Raw genomic sequence first — 24238 nt, 5'->3', positions numbered from 1 at the left:
GCGAGACTCTGGTGGAGACCTTCTTGGATGTTGCCTGCCCCCCACTGAGTTGCCAACACGGGTCCCTCGACGCACGTTTGTCCTGCTCGCCTGGCTTGCTCCTCCTGCTGGCTGGCGCCTGCCCTTGCCGTTGGGGGGGGCGCTTGCTAGCAGGTGGGGTGAGACTGCTCCTTCTCCTGTACATTGTTGTCAGCCGGGCTGACCACTTTGCTGGACTGCTCCTGCCCATTGATCCGCAAACTCTCCTACTTGAAGGCTTATAGCTGTCACTTTGGCTGATGCTGGTGGTGTCGGGCTGCGGCACCTTGGGCGTCATGTGTCTGGCCTGAGCCTGGTCTGATAATTCTCGCTCTGGTGGGGTGCAGGTTAGGGGCTCGAGTCTGTCTGCCTGCTTCTACAGGGTGCACATGTGCTTTGAAGGGCTGTAGGGGGACTGACAGGGGCTACTGGCCCTCTGAGTGACTCCATCGTGCAGAGCTGTGGTGGCGACTTGAATGCTGAGACCCCCTATTCGGCGCTGTCTGGGCCTGTTGGGCTGGCGGTGGGACTGAACACCTCTGACGGAGTCTGTGGTGGGGAAGGGGACCTTCCGAGGGGCCGGTGCTGTGGGGTGGTGGCGGGGGGACCTACGTTATCTGTTAGGTCTTACCATCGGCTGTTCCACCGTGCCGCCAGCATGACGCGCACTAATAGAGTCAAAGATGCCCCGGGGCCAGCCCCTAAGGACAACTCAGTGGCGGCCTTGTGGAGCAAGGTGGGCTCGTCTGCACCCGCTGAGGGACAGGCGTCGGCTGGGGGGGGTGAGGGAGGACTCGCTCCCGGTGACGCAGGCCTTTATGTCCTCCTTCATGTCTGAACTGAAATCTGAGATTGGCTCCCTGCGTACCGAAGTGCACTCCTGTGTCAGAGAGCTCCGGAAAGAGGTCGCGGATCTTGGAGGACGGGTAGATGGGTTGGAGAAGACGATGGATGCCCGGACGGAAGACCAGGAGCAGCTCTGGCAGCGTCTGGCTGTCCTGGAAGACCAACACATAGAATTGCAGCTGAAGCAGGAGGATTTGGAGAATCAAAGTCGCCGGAACAATCTCCGCATCCGGGGGATCCCTTTGGGTGCGGAAGGGAAAGACATCATTACGTATGTGGCACAGCTGCTACATGAGGTGTGGTGTGATGAAGACGCTTCCCCCCTGCCCCTGGATCGGGCTCACCGGGTCTCTGGGCCTGCGGGCAGATCGGTCCTTATTCCTGACATACTAACCAGGGTCCATTTTTTTACCGAAAAGGAAGCTATTCTACGGGCGGCACGAGCCGAGCAAGACCTCACATATGAGGGACATAAGATTCAGATTTTCCAGGATCTGGCCCCAACCACCCTCAGGCGCCGCCGTGCTTTCAAACCAGTGACTGATCAGTTGTGAAGCTTGAATATCTGCTATCAGTGGGGTCATCCCTTTGCGCTTATATTTACCTGGGAATCTAGGCGAAGGGTGATCCGATCCTACAGGGATGCGGCACAGCTGCTTCGAATCCCCACCTTGCGGCCCGCCAGCCCCGCTCGTCCTCCATCCTCTGCATGGGTTCCTGCTGAGCCAGCCTGGTCGACCGTGCGCCGGCGTAGGCGCTCCCCTCCTCTAAACGAACAGGACTCCCTGCAGGCGAAACAGGACATTATAGAACACATTAAATCCTTGGAGGGCGACAAATCTGACTCTGGTCCAGAATCCTCCCATCCGTGATCAACGGCCTGAGTGTCTGTGGTGGCTTCTGGAGCTATTTCCGATGATCGCTGTTCCTTATGGCCTAGTGTTTCCTAGTTGAGCTTGGTCTATGGGGGGGGGGGGGGGGGGGGGGGGGAGGTTACCCTGCAATTCCCCAGCTCCTCATCCTATTTTTTCCTTTTGTGTGCGGGGTGGCTAAAGCCGGAGCCATCTCCTTGGTTGACTTTGAGACTGGTGGACAGCGTACCCCCCTTTGTTCCTGGGAGAGTGCCTTCTCTAGGCTTGTCCGAACCCTTGAGTGTAGGCTGGCTGGCGATTGGAACAGGGAAATGCGGCCCGGTTGGCCTATGTTGGATTCATCTCCTCTCACTTTCTGCCCTTCTACTTCTCTGTATCTCTCCTTCTTCTTTTCTGCAGGCGCTAGGTATGGCGGGCGGTTACTTACGCAATCACAACGCGTACATGGTGTTAGAGTCGGCGCGCTCCTGTGTTTCCTCCCTACCCCCCAGAAGAGCTTTCTTTGCTGGCATGATGGACTAACTTGGAATTTGATTTCCCCATGACTGTTCCTGGCCCATTAAAGATACTAACCCTTAATGTTAAGGGCCTCAATTCCCCCAACAAGCGGCAGCAGGTGTGGCGCTATTTGCGACAGCATAGCCCAGACATTCTTTTTCTGCAAGAAACCCACCTGCTGCGTATAGATACTCCCCGTATGGCGCACCTAAGTTATCCCCTCCAGTTCTGGGCCTCGGCGGATACCAAAACAGCCGGGGTGGCTATTTTCTGTAGGCCTGGAATCAGGCAGGGGCACTCGAAGGTTTTTGTCGCAGTCCGGACGGACGCTTCATAAGGGCGGAGGTGCGGGTGGGGGGGCGCCCACTTACACTGTGCAATGTTTATGCACCGAACCAGATGCAAGATTCTTATCTACGAGCACTGATGCGGGAACATGTGCCACATGGCGAGCCCTCCTCAATTTTGGGGGGAGATTTTAACCTTGTGTGGGACCCTGCGATGGACCGTAGCGAGGTCTCCTCCAATGGGGCGGGAGCCATGTCGTACTACTCCCACATTCACCGTTCGTACTCGCGTATTGATTATTTATTCATCCCACATGATGCCGTGCGGGACACGGTGGGGGCATCTATGTCCGACATATCGATATCCGATCATGCTCAGGTGGAGCTAGTGCTGCAGGACCCGGCCGCCTCTCCTGTCCACTCTCGGCGGTGGCGACTGCCGTTGCGCATCCTGCCCGACCCGGTAGATGTGGAGAACATACGGTCTGCCATTGACTCCTATTTTGTAAACAATGATCTTCCTGAAACTCCTTTTCCAGTGGTGTGAGATGCGTTTAAGGCTACCATCCGTGGCCACATCACATCCTTAGCGATTGCACGTGCCCGGGAGGCACGCCGCCTGGAGGACAATCTTTCCAAGGACATAAAGGCGCTAGAGCAACAAGATCAGGGTCATTCCTCGATCGCGAATCGATGACGGCTTGCTAACCTCCGGGGCCAACTCCGCACGATACGCACTAAACAGTCCCTGCTAACCCTAAAACAACGGTATTTTGAGGGGGGAGATAAAGTGGGCAGGGTACCGGCGCAGCGCCTACGGGCCCGTGCCGCGAAGGCCCACATAGTGAATTCAAACGCCGGATGGGGTCTGGGCTACCACGGAACGAGCTAAATGTGAGGCCTTTAGGGCCTATTACGTTGCCCTCTATAGGGCGGACAACCCCTCACCAGCCGACATAGATGATTTCCTAACTCAATGCCCCTGGACGCCAATTCACCCACAACATGCCCAGCAATTAGAAGACCCTCTCGCAGCGGAGGAATTGCGGGTGGCGCTGAAGGATCTGCCTCTCGGGAAGACGCCAGGGCCAGATGGCTTGCCATTTGCTTTTTATCGTATGTTTTTGGCGCAGCTCCAGCAACATCTCTTGCGGTTGTATAACTCCTTCTCGGGTGCGGAGGGGCCATTGTCCTCTATGGGTATGGCGGAGATAGCTCTTATCCTTAAAACGGGCAAGGACCCCACGCTGTGTGCGTCTTACCGCCCCATAGCTTTGCTGAATACGGATCTTAAAATCTACACCAAAATGCTCGCTAGACGCTTGGATCCCCACATGCCCAGGCTTGTGGAGCCGGATCAAGTTGGCTTCATCCGCAGCAGACAAGGGGCGGATAATGTGCGTTGAATCGCGCACCTGGTGGGGAAAGGCCAGCACTGGAAAATACCAGCCTGCCTTCTCTCGCTGGATTCGGAGAAGGCGTTCGATCGAGTGGATTGGGGCTTTCTCCGAGCAGTACTACAAAAGCTCGGACTGGGTGGGAATATGATCTCTATGATCATGGCCCCTTATCTTTCCCCGCAAACTCGGGTTCGAGTTAATGGGCAGCTTACAGATCCCTTCTCAATCTCAAGAGGTACACGACAGGGCTATCCCTTGTAACCTCTGCTGTTTGCTCTGGTGGTAGAGCCCTTAGCGGAGATGATTAGGCAGCACCCGGAAATACATGGGATCTCCCTTGGGGGCCGGCAAAACAAGGTGGCACTCTTCACGGATGATCTTATCCTTACTTTGTTGCGCCCGCATACGTCTCTTCCGACGCTCCATAACCAACTGCAGTCTTTTGAGCACGTCTCGTGCCTCAAAATTAACCATGGCTAATCCTGGGCTCTGAATCTCACGATTCCGCCAGAAGAGGTGCCGGTCCTGAAAACGCTTGCTCCTTACCAATGGGCCACGGAGCATATTCAATATCTTGGCCTCCAACTGACCCCCACCTTAGACACATGGACCCAGGTAAACTGGCAAGAGTGCCGGAGGACTGTTCTGGAAGATCTGCAGGGTTGGAAAAACCTCACTGTCTCTTGGTTGGGTAGGCTTAATGCCGTAAAAATGTCAATACTGCCTAAAATCTTATATTTATTTCAATGCCTCCCCACCCCCATACCGCAGCATCAAATTCAGGGCCTCCAACGCGATATCATTCGCTTTATCTGGGGCGGACGCAGGCCGTGATTCTCCCACAAGACCCTCATGTCGCCGCGCGACAGAGGGGGCCTTGAGTGCCCTAACCTCTTGAACTATTATTGGGCCTCGCATCTTCGCTTTGTGTCGGAATGGATAGCCGTCGAGAGCGAAAAGGTGTGGTTCCATATGGATAGGATGGTAACTGGGCGCTCCATCTGGGACCTTGCCTGGCATTCTCGCACGGCACGCTCGCAAAGTGCCTATATAGCAGTCCCTACTAAAACGGTTTTGGATATATGGGACGCGGTTTAACGATATTTCCCTCCCCCCACACTCCTATTTCGTGCAACCCAGCCTTTCCCCCGGCCTTTCATCTACCAGCCTTTGCTAATTGGATACAGGGGGGATGTAGGGTGATTGGTGATCTGTATGAGGGGGGAATACTTAAGACGTTTGCCCAGTGTCTGGAGGACTTTGGACTCCCGATGACTGCGGGTTTACAGTACGCGCAGCTGCGGCACTGGGTGTCCTCCCCAGAAATACACAGGGCCGCAACCCGTCCATTCACCCCGTTTGAACTGCTGGTCCGTTCCTTAGATGAGTCAAAGGGTCTGATCTCTCGCACATACCAGATTTTGCAAATCCCCCGGTCTGATCTCCGCACCCTTACCAGCGCCATTGGCAGGCCCTCTCAACCACAGAGATCACCCCAGCACAGTGGCGTAGTCTCTGGCGGGATATCCCTGGGGTTTATCGCAGTGTCCCGCAGAGAGAAAATGCTTATAAAATCATGACGCAATGGTATTATACGCCTACTCGCCTGCACAAAATGTTCCCTAACGTGTCCTCATCGTGTTGGAGATCCCTGAAGGCTCCTGGAGATTTCATGCACATCTGGTGGGCGTGTCCGCTCCTGACCCTGTTCTGGAAGGAAGTACTTAGCCATATCAAGGGGGTGCTGGGGTTTCCACTGCCTGACTCCGCCACCGTAATCCTTGTGGGCCTTAAGCCTGTCAGTCTGAAAGCCCTTACCCGCAGCGATTGGACTATAGCACTCCATATGCTGGGTGCGGCCAAACAGACTATAGCATTGTACTGGAAAAAAAATGGACTCTCCCCCAATAGCGGCTTGGTATACGCGTTTATGGCATGTGCTAACTATGGAACTTTTTACAGAGCGATTACAATCACGTGACACACGCTTCACTGCTGTTTGGCGGCCCCTAGTCCAGTACCTCTGTAAAACAGAGCATGCGCGTTACTTACCCTCCAAGCTTAGAGCGCTACGCCTTTTTGAAGATGCCCTACTTCTGTCAGATCCCAGTAGACTCCTCACATGATCAGGTCAGTCATCAAGGACGCCCCCTATGATTAGCCCCAAGGCAAGCACGCCTAATGTTCTGCGCTGTTGCGTACACATCCCCGTCCGCCTGCCTGGCCACTACTGCTACTGTCCTGCTCTTCTCTTCTTTTCCCTCTTGCTGTCTGGCTTTCCTCTGTCTAGTCTCCTCTATCAGCTTTTGATGGGCCCCTTGCCCGTGTTCTTGTTGTTTTTGTTTTTGCATTGCAAAGGTTCCCGACGCTTCATATAACGCCCCTATATCGCCAAGTGTTTTGATACGCGGCCGACCCCACAGGGGTTGTGGGCGACATGCTGTGTTTTAAATTGTTTTATATTGCTTCCATATAATCCTCCTGAAGAGCCTTGACTGAAACGCGGCCGGCCCTAAATGGATTGTAGGCTTAACGCTGTGTTATTGTGGACCTTAGTTTAAAAAGGACAATAAAAAGACAAAAAAAAAAAGTGCTACCAGGCCAGCCTAGAGCTACAGTGCATGTGCGCGGGTACGCGCGCCGCGCTTGACCGTGATTACTGTCACTTTCGCGGCATAGCCAATAGGTCTCACTTTTGGGACCTTATAAGTATTTAGTTATGCAACTGTTGCATGGCTTAACACTTATAAGGTCCCAAAGGCGAGACCTATTGGCTATGCCAATGCTTGTTATAGGAAGACTTTGGGAAATGCGTGGTGGGTGGAATATTGTGGATCCACGCAGATCCCAGATTTTTCTATCACGGAAATGTGAGGAATTTTTTTTTTTTTAAACAAAGGCACACAGGTCACCCCATCCTGGATTCCCCTTGGTGTCCAGTTTTAAAAAATGTACAGGTTTGCAAGGTTTCCCTATGTGCCGGCTGCGCTAGGGCCGAAAATCCACAGGTAGGCACATTGCTAAAAACAAGTCCGTGCCTAGTGGGCTTTCTGACGTCCTGGGGGGGAAATCGGGAGGGGGGGGATAATGGGGTTGCCCCCAGTGGGGCAGAAAGACTGTGGCTATTTGTTTAAGGGGGTGGGGGCATTGGTATGCCCCTTCTGGGCAGCCCCCAACCCCATGCATAAAAACAGGCCAGCGTAATCGCTGGCGTCTAGTGGGCTCTCTACTTATATATAATAAAATCCCTGGGGCTTTGTGGGCAGGGCTACTTCCCCTATCTGCTTCCTGGGGGGGGAGGGCAGAAAGACAGTGGCATTTTTGGGGAGGAGGTGGGGGCATTGCCATGCCCATTCTGGGCACCCCCACCCCAAACTTTGGAAAAAGAAAAATCCCTAGTGGAGTTTCTGCCCCATTTTGTTTTGGGGAGAGGCATTGGCATGCCCATTCTGGGCAGCCCCCACCCCTACGTATAACAAAAACAAAAAATCCCTGGTGCCTAGTGGGCTTTCTGCCCTCCCGGGGGGCAGATTGGGGGCTATTGCCCCCATCTGCTCTCTAGGGGGGGCAGAAAGACTGTCTCTGGCAAAAATCTATTGGGGAGCAAAGGCCCTTGTCCAAGGGGCTGCTCCCCCCTCCCTGGTGCTAGTGGGTGGATCCCAGCTTGGGAAGGGTACCATTGGAAAGGGGAGATTTTGCCCTTTCCAACAATACCTCTCCCATGTGTTTCGGTGCTCGGGGGGCTGAGATAGGCCCACAAGCATCGAACCTGTGAAGCTGAAACGAAGTTTCAGTTTCGCTTTCATTGTAATGAAGACAGCATGCAATGCGCGCGATCGTCAATACAATGAAAACCCCTAACAGGCCTCGGGAGGTTGGGTGAAGGTCTTCCCCACCTCCCAAGGCAAAAATAAAAAGGGAAGCCCCTCTGCAGTCTGCAGCAGAGGGATTTTCCTTGCCTGTACTCATGACGGAATGGTTACGTCATGAGTACAGGAGAACTGGTGCTCATGATGGAACCATTCCGTCAAGAGCACCCAAAGGGTTAATGTTTATAGGTAAATTGATATTTATCTACAGTAAAGTCTACTTTAGGTCAGAGTTTTCCAAACTATGGGTCAAAAGCTGATTTCTGGTGGGTCGCGAAAGTACTGGTCTTTAGAATGTAAACAAGCAATAAATAAAGATGCCTTCACAATTTGCATTTATCTTGTCAACGTGCTGTGCTTCAAAGACAGGTGTCAAATGTCAGGCAATGTCTTCTGACAAACTGCTGCTTATTCTTTTAACATGGGGATTGGTGTTTACTTTTATTTCTCCGACTGCAAACTAGGAAAGCAAAAAATAAGCATTTTTGTGAGATTCTGATGGGTTATGAAAAAATAATTTCAATGGGATTAAAACAAATCAAGAGCTTTACTTGGTGATGCACTAATAATAAATAGTGACTGAAACCCCACTTTCACGCATTATCATTTGTGGTCTATATCGTAGAACTGTACATCTGATCAAGTACAGTGGCCAATTGAATGGAAAATATGTTGTCTGTAAATGACAAGTGCGCTACCATATGATGCGCTTCAAAATGCACCACCAGCTAGATACATTTGCTACGCTTGTTCTTTGTGTGAACCTAAGATTTTTCACAATCCCTAGGACTTATGTGATGTAACACTGATGTCCACCCCCTCCCCCCCCCCCCCTCTGAAAGTTGGTCCAGCACAACTGGTGCAAATGTGCTAAGCCCCTAAGTTCAGTTTTAAAACACCGCACTTGCACTTATTCCCAAGCAAGACACCGGGTGAACCTTCCAGTATTCTTTGCTGCTGGTGTTTTACTACACACAGCCACTTTAATAGAAATTATGCACACCATATGTGATCACATACAATAATACTACTTCTGTATGACTTTCACACATAAATTGAGGAATACGGATGTGGCCTAATCACCAGATATCCTAACTTTGGATCTGGGAAACAAGGTTTGAGTTCCGGCATTGGCACAACATCCTCCGATTCTAAGCAAACCATTTACTCTCTTGTGCTTCAAGTAAAATGAAACTGACTTTGTGAAATCTAATCTGGTACTCATGTAAAGCCCTCCTTAGGCTGTGTTCGCGATATATCATCAAACAATCGCTCAGCAAGCGAAGGTGCACTCGGGGGGTTGTAATCCTCCTAGGGCGCCTGTACCTCGACCAAGCAGTACGCCTGACGTGTTTTGGGAGTACCCTTAATCATAGGCAATGTACTCGATGATTTACTCAGCCGGAAACACTTTTCTTTAAAGTCCCGGTGTCAGATGGGACTCGTAGTGCAACAGGCAGTCTCTTGACCCCAATGGGTTTGGTATGTGTCCTTGCATCAGCCCTGGATGGGCTGCGAGGCGTCGATGGCGTCCAAAATCCATGGGCGATCACCCCACATCAGCACGACATCATTTATCGCGCCCGTGGACCCCTCTCTTCTCGTGGGGTGGTGCAACCTTCCACGCCCAAAGCCGGCGCGTAAAACATCATCAAACAATCGCTCAGCAAGCGAAGGTGCACTCGGGGGGTCGTAATCCTCCTATGGCGCCGCATGTACCTCGACCAAGCAGTACGCCTGATGCGTTTCGGGATTACCCTTAATCACAGGCAATGTACTTGATGATTTACTATATATTATCTACTGGCGGTCGCCAGTAGATAGTTATAGTTAGGACCGTGTTTCCATAGGAAATCTGAAACTTCTATTTTGAATAACTTTGGCGCCGGTTGACGAATCCTCGCGAAATTATCAAAACTAATGGGGCGCTCCGCTCAGCTCCTACCCTGAAAGTCTCGGGGTGATTCGTCAAGCGGGGGCTGAGAAAAAAGGGGGGTCCCAAAACACGTTTTCCCCATGCATTTTCCCATAGGACCTTTAGTCGAAGGTACAGCCAGAATGGCTGAACAGAATTACTTGAAATTTGGCAAAGAGGTAGTCCTCAGGTGAGGCATGTGCCTTTTGCATATATGGTGTCAATCTGTTCAGTAGTTCCTGAGAAAATTGCATTTAAAAGTACATAAATATCTATAAGCGCGCACCGTGCGCGCACCCTAACGTGCGCGAGCGCAATTCTGATTGGTGGTTACATGTCAGTCAACATTCGAATCGGTCGAAATCAGGAAGATATCGGCCGCCATTTTGTGTGTTTGGTGTGTGACAGTGAAAAAGAAAGGTGGAGAACGTGAAAAGGGGGCAGGGTAGAGAGTTCCTGACCCCCTAGCCTTTGTCAGGGGGTCCCTGAAGGACCCCGAAGGGTGAAAAAAACATTTTATTTTTTTTTTCAAAAATTCGCCGTGCGCGCACAGTGAAAAACATTTTAAACGAGACATTCCATATTACAGGATACAGTCAATATATAACTATATACATAGGTAGTTTATTGTAAAATAAATATATAAAAAATATAATAATACATACATAACTTAGCATTTAAAAAACCTTAAAAATTCACTTAAAAAACCATAGGTTTCACACACGTTATAGTTAGGAATTAGCATTTAAAAAACCTTGCAAATTCACTTAAAAAACCATAGGTTTCACACGTTATAGTTAGCTGGACATTTCACTCCAAAAAAAAACAATGAAATTCCCCCGTTATAGTTAGTTCAGATAACTATAACTCGCGCGACCGCCACTCTATCACAAGGATGATGTTCATCAGTGATGTCATGAGTGATGCCACTGACCATGTCATGAGTGATGTAATATGTGACGTCATGAGCAGTGGATTGCGGGCGCGCGAGTTATAGTTATCTGAACTAACTATAACGGGGGAATTTCATTGGTTTTTTACGAGTGAAATGTCCAGCTAACTATAACATGTGCGAAACCTATGGTTTTTTAAGTATATATATAAGAAAGCTCGCCTTACACCTCCATGCAACTCCGCTGGAACAGAACGAGAATGGACCCAGATAAGTGCTTGACTAGTTTTTTATTGCAAGCAACACTCCACCATATATATATATATATATATATACACATACAGGAGCACTCAGTAGGTTTATAATAATACAATTTATTAGTAAGTAGGCAGACACGTTTCAACAAGAATGTCTTTCTCTATGCCCATTAAGTGGATACTCATAGCACTATTATTGATGTGGCTTTCCTTTTATATATATATATATATATATATATATATATATATATATATATATATATATATATATATATATAAACACGTTTGTTCCACCGCCATTACCAAGGGACACGGAAAGGCAGCACTCCACACAACGAGATCACTACAGGTTGTAGCTCCTTAGGAAGTATTTTTTATTTTCCTGTTTTTTGCATTGTTTTCTTGAATATAAGGTGCAAAGTGCAAACACTGCATCAGGAGAAAAGAAACGACCTATGCATTTCGGCCAGAGGCCTTCGTCTGGGTCAAAGTGTATAAAGTGCAAAGTGTATTTAAAAAACTTGGTTGGTTGTTAAAGGAACATTACATATTTTATCATGACAGCTTTGTGCACAAACAAATCTATTATAGATGAGATCCCCAATGTTATGAGGGAGGTAAGGGGGGGGGATTAGGAAATACATAGTGCTGACTTATCAGTTCTATAAAAGGTGACGTACCCATTATGAGCCCATATTAATTGATTGCATATGTGCTTAAATCACGGTCTGAATATAAAATGCGTGTATTTTTTCTCTCTAAAATTTCACAATTTTGTTAATATTCCACATAAATGTTGACAAAATTCAGATGACTTGACTTTGAATTTCCTGTGTTCATCTATTTGTCATGGGAGTAAAGTGCAAATGCAATAAATATAGTAGTATGAGAGATTAAAAAAGCGTATCTATACTTACAAACTGTTTGAGGTGCACAGTTGTTCTACTCTTTAGGTTCACACAGTCTTACTATTAATAATTAAGAGTAAAGTGCCCATGCCATAAATATAAGAACTATCTTAAAGATCGAGAGACATAACTTATCGTCTCAGGTGAAACACCTCCCTCTACATTCAGTTATGCAATTTGATCATTATAAAGTGCAAATTTCATAAAAAGTTGAATGTCTCTGGATTTTTTATATACACATAGGGTTATGGTGAAGTACCCATCTAATCACGCGATTATGCACATATTATTCCAGCATATCCCTGAGAGTTTTATATAAGTATTTATATAACACACACATATATTACCTACTGGCGGTCGCCAGTAGGTAGTTATAGTTAGAACCTATTTTCCATAGGAAATCCGCAACATTCTATTCCAAATAACTTTGGTGCCGGTAGATGAATCTTCGCGAAATTTTCAAAACTTTTGGCGAGCTCCGGTCCGCTCCTATCCTGAAAGTCTCGGGGTAATTCATCAAGCGGGGGCCGAGAAAAAAGGGGGGTCCCAAAACGTGTTTTCCCCATGCAATTTTCCATAGGAACCTTTAGTCGCAGCTACAGCCCGAACTGCTGAACGGAATTACACCAAATTTGGCAAAAAGGTAGCCCTTGGTTCAGAGTTGTGCCTTTTAGTTAAATGGTGTAAATCCGTTCAGTAGTTTTTAAAATATTAATGGAAAAAGAAATACATATATCTGGGCGGAGCCTAACCACACATCTCATCGTGAGATCTGATTGGCTGACAGCACTTCATCCAAAAAGTGTTGGCAGCCATCTTGGGACCAATATACATGATAGCACTTCATTAAAAAGCATTGCAATTAATAGAAGATTTTAAGACTTTACTTACATTATAAATCATTTGTTGATGGTACCATACTCATTTTAGGAATTGTGCTGTGTTCTAAGGTGATTTTACCATGTGAAAAAGCATTCTGCAGGGATATCATGAATCAAGTTTGAGAGAAAACTATTTTCTCATGCTTTTCCCACAGAGGTTTGGAAGGTGATCTATAAGCTAAACTGAGAGCATATTTTCTGTAAATTCACATTATCTTTCTCAGTCATGTGAGAATGAAGTCTGACATTCTCAGTAAAACATGTACATCCAACAAGGGCAGAGACTGTCAGTTGATTCCTTTGTGTTCTACCGCAGCTTCCCAGAGTGTTCTAAAGAACAACTGGAGCGCTAACAGTCCTACTTATGACAAACCTATTGCACACCTGAAGCCATCTTGATTGGAATAAAGTGGTAACTCTTAAAACATTTAATTTAAAAAGGAACACAATTTTGGCATAGAAAGTATGATTAGTGCTGCAGAAAGAAAAATTAGGGCACATTTTGAGTGACTTCTCAAATCCTCTTCTATTTCATGGAAAAATGCTGACATGCAGACTGAAACATGCACTTTCAATCCAACAGCAGACTTCCCTGGTGAGCAGTAGCTTTACTACAGTGATCTAATGAGCAACTAGAGTGCTAACATTCTGAATTTATGGCAAATGTGTGACACATTTAAATGCCTTTTTGATGGAATCAAAGTAAAAAACTGAAAGTATTTTAAGAAGTGTCCTTAGATGTTTATAAAAGCCTAGATGTATATAAAAAATTGTTGTTCCTAGTGAATTAAAGTGTCAAGTGCAAATGTAATTAAACAAAAAAACTCTATTGTCAATAAGAATTATTGATTGGGAACAAAATCAATATTCAACAAATATTGTTTAGAAGCAAATGGCATAGATTCAGATTGAGGAAATACGAGTAATGACAGCAAGTATAAATATAAATATGAATATAAATATGAATATAAAAGAACCTGATAATGTTTTGATCATATTTCCAATTGCAGCTACATAAAAAATTATGAGTACAGCAGGGTTTGCTAGGGTCCAATGATATCATGCATAGTTTAAAACTGAGCCCAGTTAAAAACTATAAAAAGGTATGCATGTCCTCTGTATTATTAAGACCGTTAGGAAATTTACTATCAAGTTCTAAAATATATTTTGTTTCTCGCTGCCTTAGTATTTTTTCTCGATTTCCTCCTCTGCGTGAGGCTAACACTGAGTCAATCACAAAATAAGAAAGGCAATTGATATCTTTGTTGTGTATTTCTTTGAAGTGACGAGCGACCGGATATGCCGGATCGCTGTTGATGATAGCACGAAGATGTTGTAGGATTCTCACATGCACCTGGAGCTTGGTACTTCCCACATACCGAAGCCCACAGGTGCATGTGAGTACATAAATCGCGAAATCAGTACGGCAGTTGTAATTGCCGTTGATTTGTGCCTCATTTTCTCTAAATGGAGAATGGTATTTGGTAGTGTTTACACCAAATTTACATGCACGACAACTTGTGCATCTAAAAAAACCTTTTCTGGGTTTTAGCCATGAAGTGGACTGTGCAAGTTCGGGACAGTTTTTAGAAAGTCTGCCTGCTGTTGACTGGTTTTTTCTAAAAGTGATGGTCGGTTTGTCTGGCAGTGTGTTTTTGAGGACATTATCGGTAAGAACAATGGGCCAATTTTTATTTACAATGGCTCTAATTTTTCTTTCCTGACTACTGAATGTCGTGATAAGTCTTGGTGATTCTTCCGATAAACTGTTCTGTCCTTCATTATCTGGGGCATTCGGTAAAAGAGATGCCCTAGATTTCTTACTGGCTTTTTCAACTGCTTCCGTTAGTATTTTGCTGGAATAACCCCTTTTCCCTAATCTAATTAGGGCTTCGCTTTGGCATTTTTCAAAGTCCTCTGAACTGCTGCAAATACGCTTGAGTCTTAAAATTTCCCCATAAGGAATGCTAGTGATTAAATGTTTTGGGTGTGCACTGGTCGCGTGTAATGTAGCGTTTCCTGCTGTAGGCTTTCTAAACGCAGTAGTGACTAGTTCACAATTCTTAATTTGAATGGAGACATCTAAAAATTCAATTTTGATGGGACTTATGCATGATGTAAAATTTAAATTAAAACAATTCATATTGATGGCACCAATAAAATCCTCTGCACTCTTGCAATCTCCATTCCAAATCATAAAAACATCGTCTATGTACCGCAACCAATGCATAATTCTTGTATTAAACAATTCCTTATGTTCTGTTCTGAGGACCTGCTCCTCCCAATAGCCCACGTGCAAAAACGCGTAGCTAGGGGAGAAGCAGGCCCCCATCGCGACACCTTGTATTTGCCTGTAAATATCTTTTCCAAACATAAAGTAGTTGTTGTTCAAACACCAAGTAATCAAAGAAGACAACATTTTGTTATGCATCACATATTCACACGGCCTAGAGCTTAAAAAATGTTCAATAGCCTTTATCCCACTTGAATGTTGAATACTGGTATAAAGTGATTCTATATCAAGGGTTACTAGAATCCAATCATTGTTCCATGAAACATCCTTTAACTTATTTATGAAGTCTCCTGTATCTTTGACAAAGGAAGGCAATGTCTTCACTATGTCTTGTAGATAGAAATCGATATATCGTCCCACTTGTTCGTTCATGCTTTTGATTGCTGAAATGATGGGGCGACCGGGAACTGGAACCTTGCCCTTATGTATCTTTGGTAATAGGTAAAGAAAAGGAAGAACCGGATGTTCATTGAACATGAATTGGTATTCATCTGGGGAAATGAGTCCCTCGTATTTCCATTTTTTCAACTCTTTTTTTAATGATTCTTTAGCTTTGTTATAGGCTAGTGTTGTGGATTTTTCATAGCAGCTTGTGTCGTTTAATTGTCGCATAGCTTCCTGTGTGTATTGTGATCTGGGCCATAGGACAATGTTGCCACCTTTATCCGATTTTTTCACAATCACTTCATTGTCATCTCTAAGTTTTTTTATCAAGTTGTGATAATGTCTTTGATTCAAATTCGGTCTGCTTTTTTTATAATTCACTTGGCGATGAAGTTTCTTTATATCATCTGTGACTCGTTCATGGAAGATATCTACAGCGTCCTTGGGCATGATTGGCAGAAATGTAGATTTCGCTTTATAGGGGCTTCTCCTGCACCCTTTTGAAGCAAATTGATAGTGCTTAATTTTTGTTGTGTTGACAGTGATGGTTCATCGATCTCATTGTTTTCCAACTCATGCATTGTCAATAGTGTTTGCACATCTGAGGCTTGTAATCCATCCTGATTGGTCATATCATGAGTATTCTTTTTCTTTTCAAGTCCTGTTTTGATCATGAAAATTTTTTTCAATTTTAATTTTCGTATAAAGCAAAAAATATCTACTCTTGTTGTAGCATAATTAAAGTTGCTTTGGGGGCAATAATTGAGTCCGAGGGCTAGAAGTTGTTCCTCCGCCTTAGATAATGTTGTGGACGATAGGTTTATAATGGTTTTTTCGTCAGGTTCTACATTTTGCACCAATACTTGCGCTGATTTCCTCTCCGCTTCACGTTTCCGCCTGCGGCGCCTCGTTCTTCTGATTGTGTTACGTCTTTTCTTGTGTTGTTCCTTTCATTTCGCGGTCTCAGAGTTTGTCTCCGTGCATCCGCTAAAAAATCAACCTCTTCGCCCAGGGTGAGAATTGCATCATTTATTGTTCTTTCAACATCTCTGCCCTCAATACTAGAATCGCTTGTGAGAGATGCCGTATCAGTTTCAATGGTATTGTTCTCAATATTGCCTGTTTGAGCAAGACGTATGGCATTGGGTTTATTGCTGTTACTTGCCTTTAATTTTCTTGCATTGTCATATTTACGAGCAAATGTGTAGATTTGACCTAACTCATAGTCCGTTTGATCCCGGGCAAACTTGTGGGCTTTTCTTGCTTTAATTTTTTCTTCGTGTTTTTTTAGGCGTTCATCAATTTCTTTTCGTTTTGTTGTGATGAAATCTTTTTTGTTTTCCATTTTTTCTAGATCTTTATTGATTGTCCCTATCTTTCAAATTAATAACAATGGACGTGGTTTCATTATATTCCAATATTGAACATTCAATTGGACTCCAGGCTTGCCAGTACTTTTTAGGCAAAAGAAGCATTGAATATTATCAACATAATATTATGCTAATGGAAATGATCACCTTATGCCTGGAAAACAACATTTTCACTTTCAATAAACAGATTTTCAAACAAATAAAAGGTTGTGTCATGGGCTTTTCTTTTTCCCCCAACTACGCAAATCTCACCATGGGTTGGTTTGAACAACAAGTGGCTTGGTCTCCAGCAAATGATGAGTTCTTGGAAAAAAACATTCTTTGGCTTCGTTTCATAGACAACCTCCTAATCATATGGGATGGCACAGAGCTTGAATTCAAAAGTTACTTTGCAAGGCTTAATAACAACATATCAAAATTACAATTTACCTTTGAAATCAGCACAAAACAAGTAACTTTCCTCGATATTAACATCTATGTGGAAAATAACACACTCCACACAACCTTGCATCGCAAAAAACATCTACTAACGCGATATTACATGGGGAAAGCTTTCACCAAGACACCTTAAAATGGAGCATCCCCTATGGGGAATTCCTAAGACTAAGGAGAAATTGCTCTGCGGATGATGAATTTAAAAAACACAGTCAACAAGCAAGTGATAGATTCAAAAAACGTAAATATCCAAGAAAAGTAATTGAAAAAAGTCTACAAAGAGCAACAAGCCAACAACGAAAGGATAAACTAAATAAGATCAAATCAAAGGAAGAAGCCTCAGATCCACAAATAATAAGGCTCATCACAACATATAGTCTGTAAAATAAGAATCTCATCAAAATTATTAAAAAACATTGGAACATTCTACAACTTAACCCACTGCTGGCAAAAATAATGGGAAATCATCCAAGTATAACGTATCGCAGAGCAAAAAACATTGCAGATAAAATCACGCACAGTCATTTCAAAGAGACATCTACCACTACATGGCTACAGAGAGAAGGTTTTTTTGGCCATGCAAACAATGTAAGGCATGTAAAATTGCAAAAAATTTGATAGAATTGGAAACTCAAAAAGGCACGAAATGGAAAATAAAGCAACATCTAACGTGCAAAAGCAATTATGTCATTTACATGGTAGAATGTCCATGCAAGCTACGTTATATTGGAAGTACAATCTTTGAGGTCAAGAAAAGAATACTTGAACATATCCGAGCCACCATACATAAGGATCGCTCAAATGCGATAGTCAAACACATGGAGAAAGAACATGATAGTCGTTGGGAATGTCTCAAATTCTGGGCCATAGAACAAATACCTCCATTAGAAAGGGGAGGAAATCGTGAAAGAACTCTATGTCAAAAAGAATCAAGACACATAGTGGCCTTCAGAACTCTTGATCCGAGAGGGCTTAACCAGAATGAAGAACTCTATGTACATCTTTGATACACTTCCATTGCCTCAATTCAATGTAAATAAAATGAGATCAAAATGAAAATATAAGGATCATCAAATGAAACATCAAGTTTACAAATCATGATACCAGAATCAAAAATGAAAACAATAAAGATTCACTGCTCACCAGGGAGCAGAAAACAACATCATATAATAAGAATAACGGACATGAAGCATGAAATTTGCTGACAGAACAATGTTGTTCAAAAACGAAGAAGAGATAAACACTTCACAAATGTCACTAATAAGTGTAGATACCACATTAACCACAATGCACTAAAATACATACCAGGAAGTAACTGCATGCAGTTGAAATAAAAGAAGTCCTTTTTCTCTGTTTAGAATAATCCCGTGACCAAGGTCAAAGTAGTCTGACCGAAATGCGTAGGGAATGGCAAATTGTGAATAAATTTCGCCTGAATTACTTCTGAAAGACAAGTGAGTGCGTCTTTACTTCGCTCTTGGACGATAATCGATTTATAAATACCGGCGTGGCTCTGCCGGAAAAGCAACGCACCGCCCCTGAAAATTGAGCGCCAGCGTTACAACTTGGGCTGCACTTCAAAGATATATATATATATATATATATATATACACACACACACACACGCACACAAATACATGCATTCATATATATGGAGTCCAAAATGCCCCACTAGGCCTCGTTTTGACACCAAAACAGATATGAGGTTTTACCCCATATTCTGCTACAGAAAGGGTTTTTCAAATTTGTTAAAAATCTCAGGTATCAACACAAAGATTTTTCAGAAGCCTTGTGATTTTAGTGAATGGTTGCCACAGGCCAGGACCCTAGTATGAAAAATGTTCCGCCTCCAGACTCGAGACAATACAGTTCCCCATCTGCCACTTTTATGGGCAGTTCAATATCCTGGCCACATTCAGATAAAGACATATCAAAGGGGGGTGATCGAGGTTGTGATAGTCACAAACAATTCTTGTTAGACTGGAACACAAAAAAAGTGTAAGGATTATTTTATTTTGATAATTCACAGCAATCTGAAAGCACTTTTACTATTACATAAATAAATCGCCACTCCTCCTGTCTGTTAAAGCTAGGTGGGTCGCAAAAGTTTGTCATTCTAAAGATTGGGTCCTGGTTCTAAAACATTTGGGAAGCACTGTTCTACAGAAGACAATGCTACATGTACGACAATATTGTAAAAGTGTACAAATTCAATAATTCACTCATATACTCCTAGAACCCTGTTTAATCATGTCACCATGGTGTCCTAAATAATATTCATATTTTTACACGCGACATTCTTAGTTATTTAGGCCTTTGTCAAAGGCAGATTTAAAAAAATAAAATAAAAAAAAACCATAACATGAAACATACTCCTAATTGACGTAGTTAATGGCATATAACAAAGCCATAAGAAATAACTGTACCTTTGATCCGAAGAAACAGATGGTAGTCTGCTTTCTGTCCGCTGCACCTACAAGCAAAGCAAAACAGTTAAATATCAATTTTTAGATAAGGGTGGTCACATGAAGATATATATTTTATTACAACTTTAAAGTGTACTATTGAGAATGGTTTCCTGAATAGCATGTATGGATGTTCATTCTTTAGCGAAAAGGTAGCAACACTACCTTTTAGACTCAGCTTGGGTCTGGATGGCTGAATGTTTGTGTGGAGTTATGTTAAGTGGTTATGTTCTTTTTTAATTTTTATTGAGCAGTACTAGACTAGACAAAACATTTACGGGCACATGCATCAAGCTAGGCAATTACGATTCCTTAATAGCGATTATTAAGGAATCGCAATTGCCTATGCATGTAGGTTTTGCAAAAATATTTGCGATTCCTACACATTCCTTAATTGCGAATCCCAAATTGCGATTCACAATTAAATAATGCCTTCCATTCATTCCTATGTGCCTAGAGGCCCAAAGGAATGAATGGGAAGGTATTCGCAATTTGCGAGAACCATATAGGTACTCGTAAATTGCGAATGCAATTTGAAGGGTGCTAGGGGGCCTTAAAGGCCACCCTGCTGCACCCCCAAATTTGGTACGTATGCTCATGTGGCGCAAACATATGGCCTAAGGGCATATGTGTGCGCCATATTGCACTTTGAAAAATGCACTTTTGTGCATTTTTCCAAGTATTTGCAAATTACCATCAACTTGCAGTTGATGGTAATTAGCATTTCCTAAATGTGAAGTCGCATTTAGGAAAGGCTTTGATGCATCCCAAATAGAGAATCACAATTTGTGAGTCCCTAAAATCATTCACAATTTAGGTAATCGCAAAATTTGCGATTACCTATATTGCGAATGGGTTTTGGATTTGATGCATCGGAAATTGCATTTTACCGGCCGCCAACTGCCCGATTCTGCGAATCGGACCGTTTGCGGCCGGTAAAATGCTTGATGCATGTGCCGGATACTCATTTTATTAACTATAAAGTTCCGAAATACAGTCCATCCTAGAGTGAAAAAAGAACAAAAAGCTACATACCCTATAAAATACATTTATAATCAGTTAATTAACCATACACTATTGCTGATAACTTTAGATAGATGCATAGTTAATAAAGGCATTCTTATTATCCCTACCCCAAACTGAAACATAATTCATCCCGAAGATCTGTAGAAGATTTAAAGATCCCATGATGGATTAACTGGTGCACAAGTTGAAGATTCGAGTTAAGCCAGGGGGAATCCTGAGAAACCCAAAAGATATCAGGAAGTGTTGGGTTATTCTTTACAGTTGTCTTGGAATGATCAATTCTCTATAGGCAAAGCACAGATCAAGCTGACACTTACACTTAAAATGTCTGGGGTATCGTCTATGGTTAGCATATCAGATTAGAAAAAAGCAAGGAGGTACATAAAAATAAACATTCATGAAAGCCGAGACTGCTTAAATATCTTATACAAGCACAACTCGCTGCTTCCCCAGAGCTGCCCAGTAATAAAGCTGGATGTTTGGGAGTACCAATCCTTCTTTTGCGCAGGGCAGCTGGAAGACACAAACTGCAAACCTGAGTTTTTTGGTGACTCTATAAAAATGTTGAGATAGCAGCATCTAATTTATTTAATAAATATTAGGTTTTCAGCGGAATCATATTCATCAGATTTGTACACACAGTCTGCAACCTTGTAACAGGGAAGGCTAAGATTTTCATGGTTAAGCCCTTAGACAAGTAGATGATTAACGTACTTGGGATAGCAGCGTTTATATGAGGTGTTGAGGTCACCATATGCAGATCAGTAAACTCTTTTTGAATTTGTATTGCCTAAATCTATGCACACCCATTGCCACACAATACAACGCAACATTATCCTGCTTCCTAAATGAAATGTACCATCTCCAGTTAGCAAAAGAGACATACTGTGTAGCTCAACCCTTAGGCAAATATTTTATTTGAACACAACTGAGTCATAAACAAGCCACCTTGGATAAAACACAACATGTCACCAAGGGGTAAATTTCAGAGTTCCTAAAAGTGATTACAAGAAATAAAAGCTTATCAATATGTGGAAAAGGGTAAGGCTAAAATGCAGCTTCACCACTCTCATTTTAATCTTTATTAATGCCCTGCATTGTGTAGCGTCTTTCCTGGCAATGCTTGAAGCTGATGAATTTATTCTGCAAAACCGTTTTCCAGGATACATTCTTCATGACTGCTTTGCCAAGGCTAGTATCTGCATCTGTATCAGAAACTGCAAACTATTTTGTAAAGTTGTGTAGGAATGCCCAAGTACTTGAAGAAAGTAGCAGAAGTTTATTTTGATAAGAAATCCAAAGTGTAAAACAATTGTGCTAATTTTGTTTAGTTTGATGAGCGCCTCTATAAGAGGCTGCTTTTATGTCCTCCCTTTGAACAGAAAGGTCAGCTGCTGGAATCTTTTTGATTTCTCTGGAAGAATCAGAATGAATCTTACGAAAAGTAAAATCTGGAACTCCCCTTGATCTGTGACCCCCAATTTATTTTCGAAGGCATGCACCACGATTAATCCACAGATTAACCTACTTTTCAACCTCTCTCTTGAGCAGGTTGAAGTGCCTCGCTTCTGCACAAGGACACTCATTGTCCCCATTTAAAATGTTTAAAAACCAATGCTGATCTACTCAAGTTGAGTAATTACAGCCCAATCTCCCTTCTTCCTATCTTAGGGAAGATGTTGGTATCTTTGGTAAATAGCCAAATCAACAATTATGGTGTGTGGAACAGTTTCCTCCACTCTTCCCGATCTGGTTTCCGCGCTGGGTTTAACATGGCAATAGCTCTTCTGAAGGTTACAGAATACATTGGAACTAATATTTATCTGGGTTGGAAGGCAGTGGTTATTTTTTTATATCTTTCAGCTGCCTTTGATTCAGTGTCCCATAAAATTCTCCTTCCGAGACTGAAGAGGATTAAAATAGTGAACAGGGCCCTTGACTGATTGTTCTCCTTTCTTTCTGGAAGACAAAAAGCAATATTTCTTTCACCTTTCACTTCCCAGTTTGGATCTATAGGTTGTGGTGTCCCGCAGGGTTCAGCATTAAGCCCTGCTTTATTTAGTATCTATATGCCCCCCCTGGCCCTTGTGGTGCAACTATGGGGTTTGAACATATTATCATATACTGATGACACACAATTTATGTTGGCCTTTCAACAGCTTGATGATTCTGGGGCCAGTAATTTTCAAGGTTGTTTTACTGCTGCTGACTGGTTGTAAAACAGCTGCTTACAGCTTAATGCTGGTAAAACTGAAGTCCTGAGTTTCAGTACATCTCTCATTGATTTCTCAATACTCTGGTCTCCTAAATTGGGGCAAATATCTAGACTACCAACAGTTGCCAAGAATCTTGGGATTTTGCTTGATTCGACTTTATCCTTCTGTAGGAAAGAGCCAGCTTTCTACACCTTCAAACTCCAAGTAAGTGCCACGGTTGCCACTTGCTTTGGCTTGTTTAAATCTTTAAAAAAGCTTCTAAAATATTTCCTCTCAGACTCTCCGAAGGGGATTATACATTCCTTGATCACAACTAGGCTAGATTACACCAATGTTCTTTACTTAGGAATCTCTCAAGAGCTGCTCACACGGCTTCAGCATGTTCAGACGGTCAGTCTTGTACTGAATATTCCCAAAAGACATTCAATTAGATCAGGCCTAAAATCACTTCACTGGTTACCAATCAGATCCAGAATTAAGTATAGAACCCTTTTAATCACACATAGAGCGTTTTTTCCAGAACGGTCGGTCCTATATTCAGAACAGGTTAAAAAGAAATTCCTTCCAGGGCGCTTCACTCTGCAAAGGGCATTCCGCATTGAATGATTGTATTGGGACAATAAGGGACTGGGTGAGGCCCTTGCTAATAGTTGTGAATTATGCTAAAGATGGGTGGCAGAGCAGAGGGGATATACTGGTTCACTGGATTATGTTAATTTGTGGTTGGTGGGAAGTGACATTCTAATATTGCCCGGATGTCTTTTGTGGCATCACAAGGGTTCCGGGGAGGGGGGGTCCACTCCCTATCTGTGCCGAATTAGAGGTATGTTGGAAGCCCAAGTGGGTGGGGGTTAAGAAAGGGCAGAGGGCTGTGGGGGGCAGGAAGCGGGAAGGGGTGAAAACTGAATGCAGACATGCTGTAATGATAAAAGTGTAGGTAATAGGAACATATGGTCTATAATTAACTCCAAAAAGAGAGTCTATGCATGCTTTTTGGTTGCCGACTTGGCTAGGAGTCACAAAATGTCAATAAAGTCGAACAGTTAATATTATATCTTGCTAAATTAAATGGTTTTAGAGGGAGGAGCCAAGATATTTTCAGAGGCCTGCTCTATGAAACCTGATATTATGGCTCTTCAAGAGACGCACCTTACTAAAAAGAGGCCGATATTCATTCTATATATAAATGCTGCCGGGGCTATACTGCAACTCAAATATATGATTTAGTAAGTGCTACATTCTCCTTAGGCCAGCGGGGGGTTTCTATTATCATTTTTAATAAATCACTTACAGTTATACGTTCTAAAGCAGACCACAATGGTAGGTGGGTAAGGGTGGAAATTGCTGACCAACAAAGTAAAAGTATTTTTACTTTGGAAAGCGTTAATGCTCCAAACAATCCGAAC

The 24238-nt window shown here is 43.6% G+C and overlaps 1 protein-coding gene across 3 annotated transcripts in view; it reads right to left on the bottom strand.

Annotated features, from left to right (window-relative positions):
• TRERF1 (transcriptional regulating factor 1) overlaps nt 1-24238 on the bottom strand; it is a 753074-nt gene that overhangs the window by 356157 nt on the left and 372679 nt on the right. For all 3 annotated transcript variants that reach the window (XM_085612831.1, XM_085612833.1, XM_085612832.1), the window contains one exon: nt 19552-19598. In XM_085612831.1, the coding sequence (XP_085468957.1) occupies nt 19552-19598 (47 nt within the window). The remainder of the gene's footprint in view (nt 1-19551; nt 19599-24238) is intronic.

Source organism: Triturus cristatus, chromosome 6 (assembly GCF_964204655.1).
Source record: "Triturus cristatus chromosome 6, aTriCri1.1, whole genome shotgun sequence".
Taxonomy (NCBI): Eukaryota; Metazoa; Chordata; class Amphibia; order Caudata; family Salamandridae; genus Triturus; species Triturus cristatus.
The sequence above is the reverse complement of the archived record's forward strand: the minus strand, read 5'-3'. Positions and strand labels throughout refer to the sequence as shown.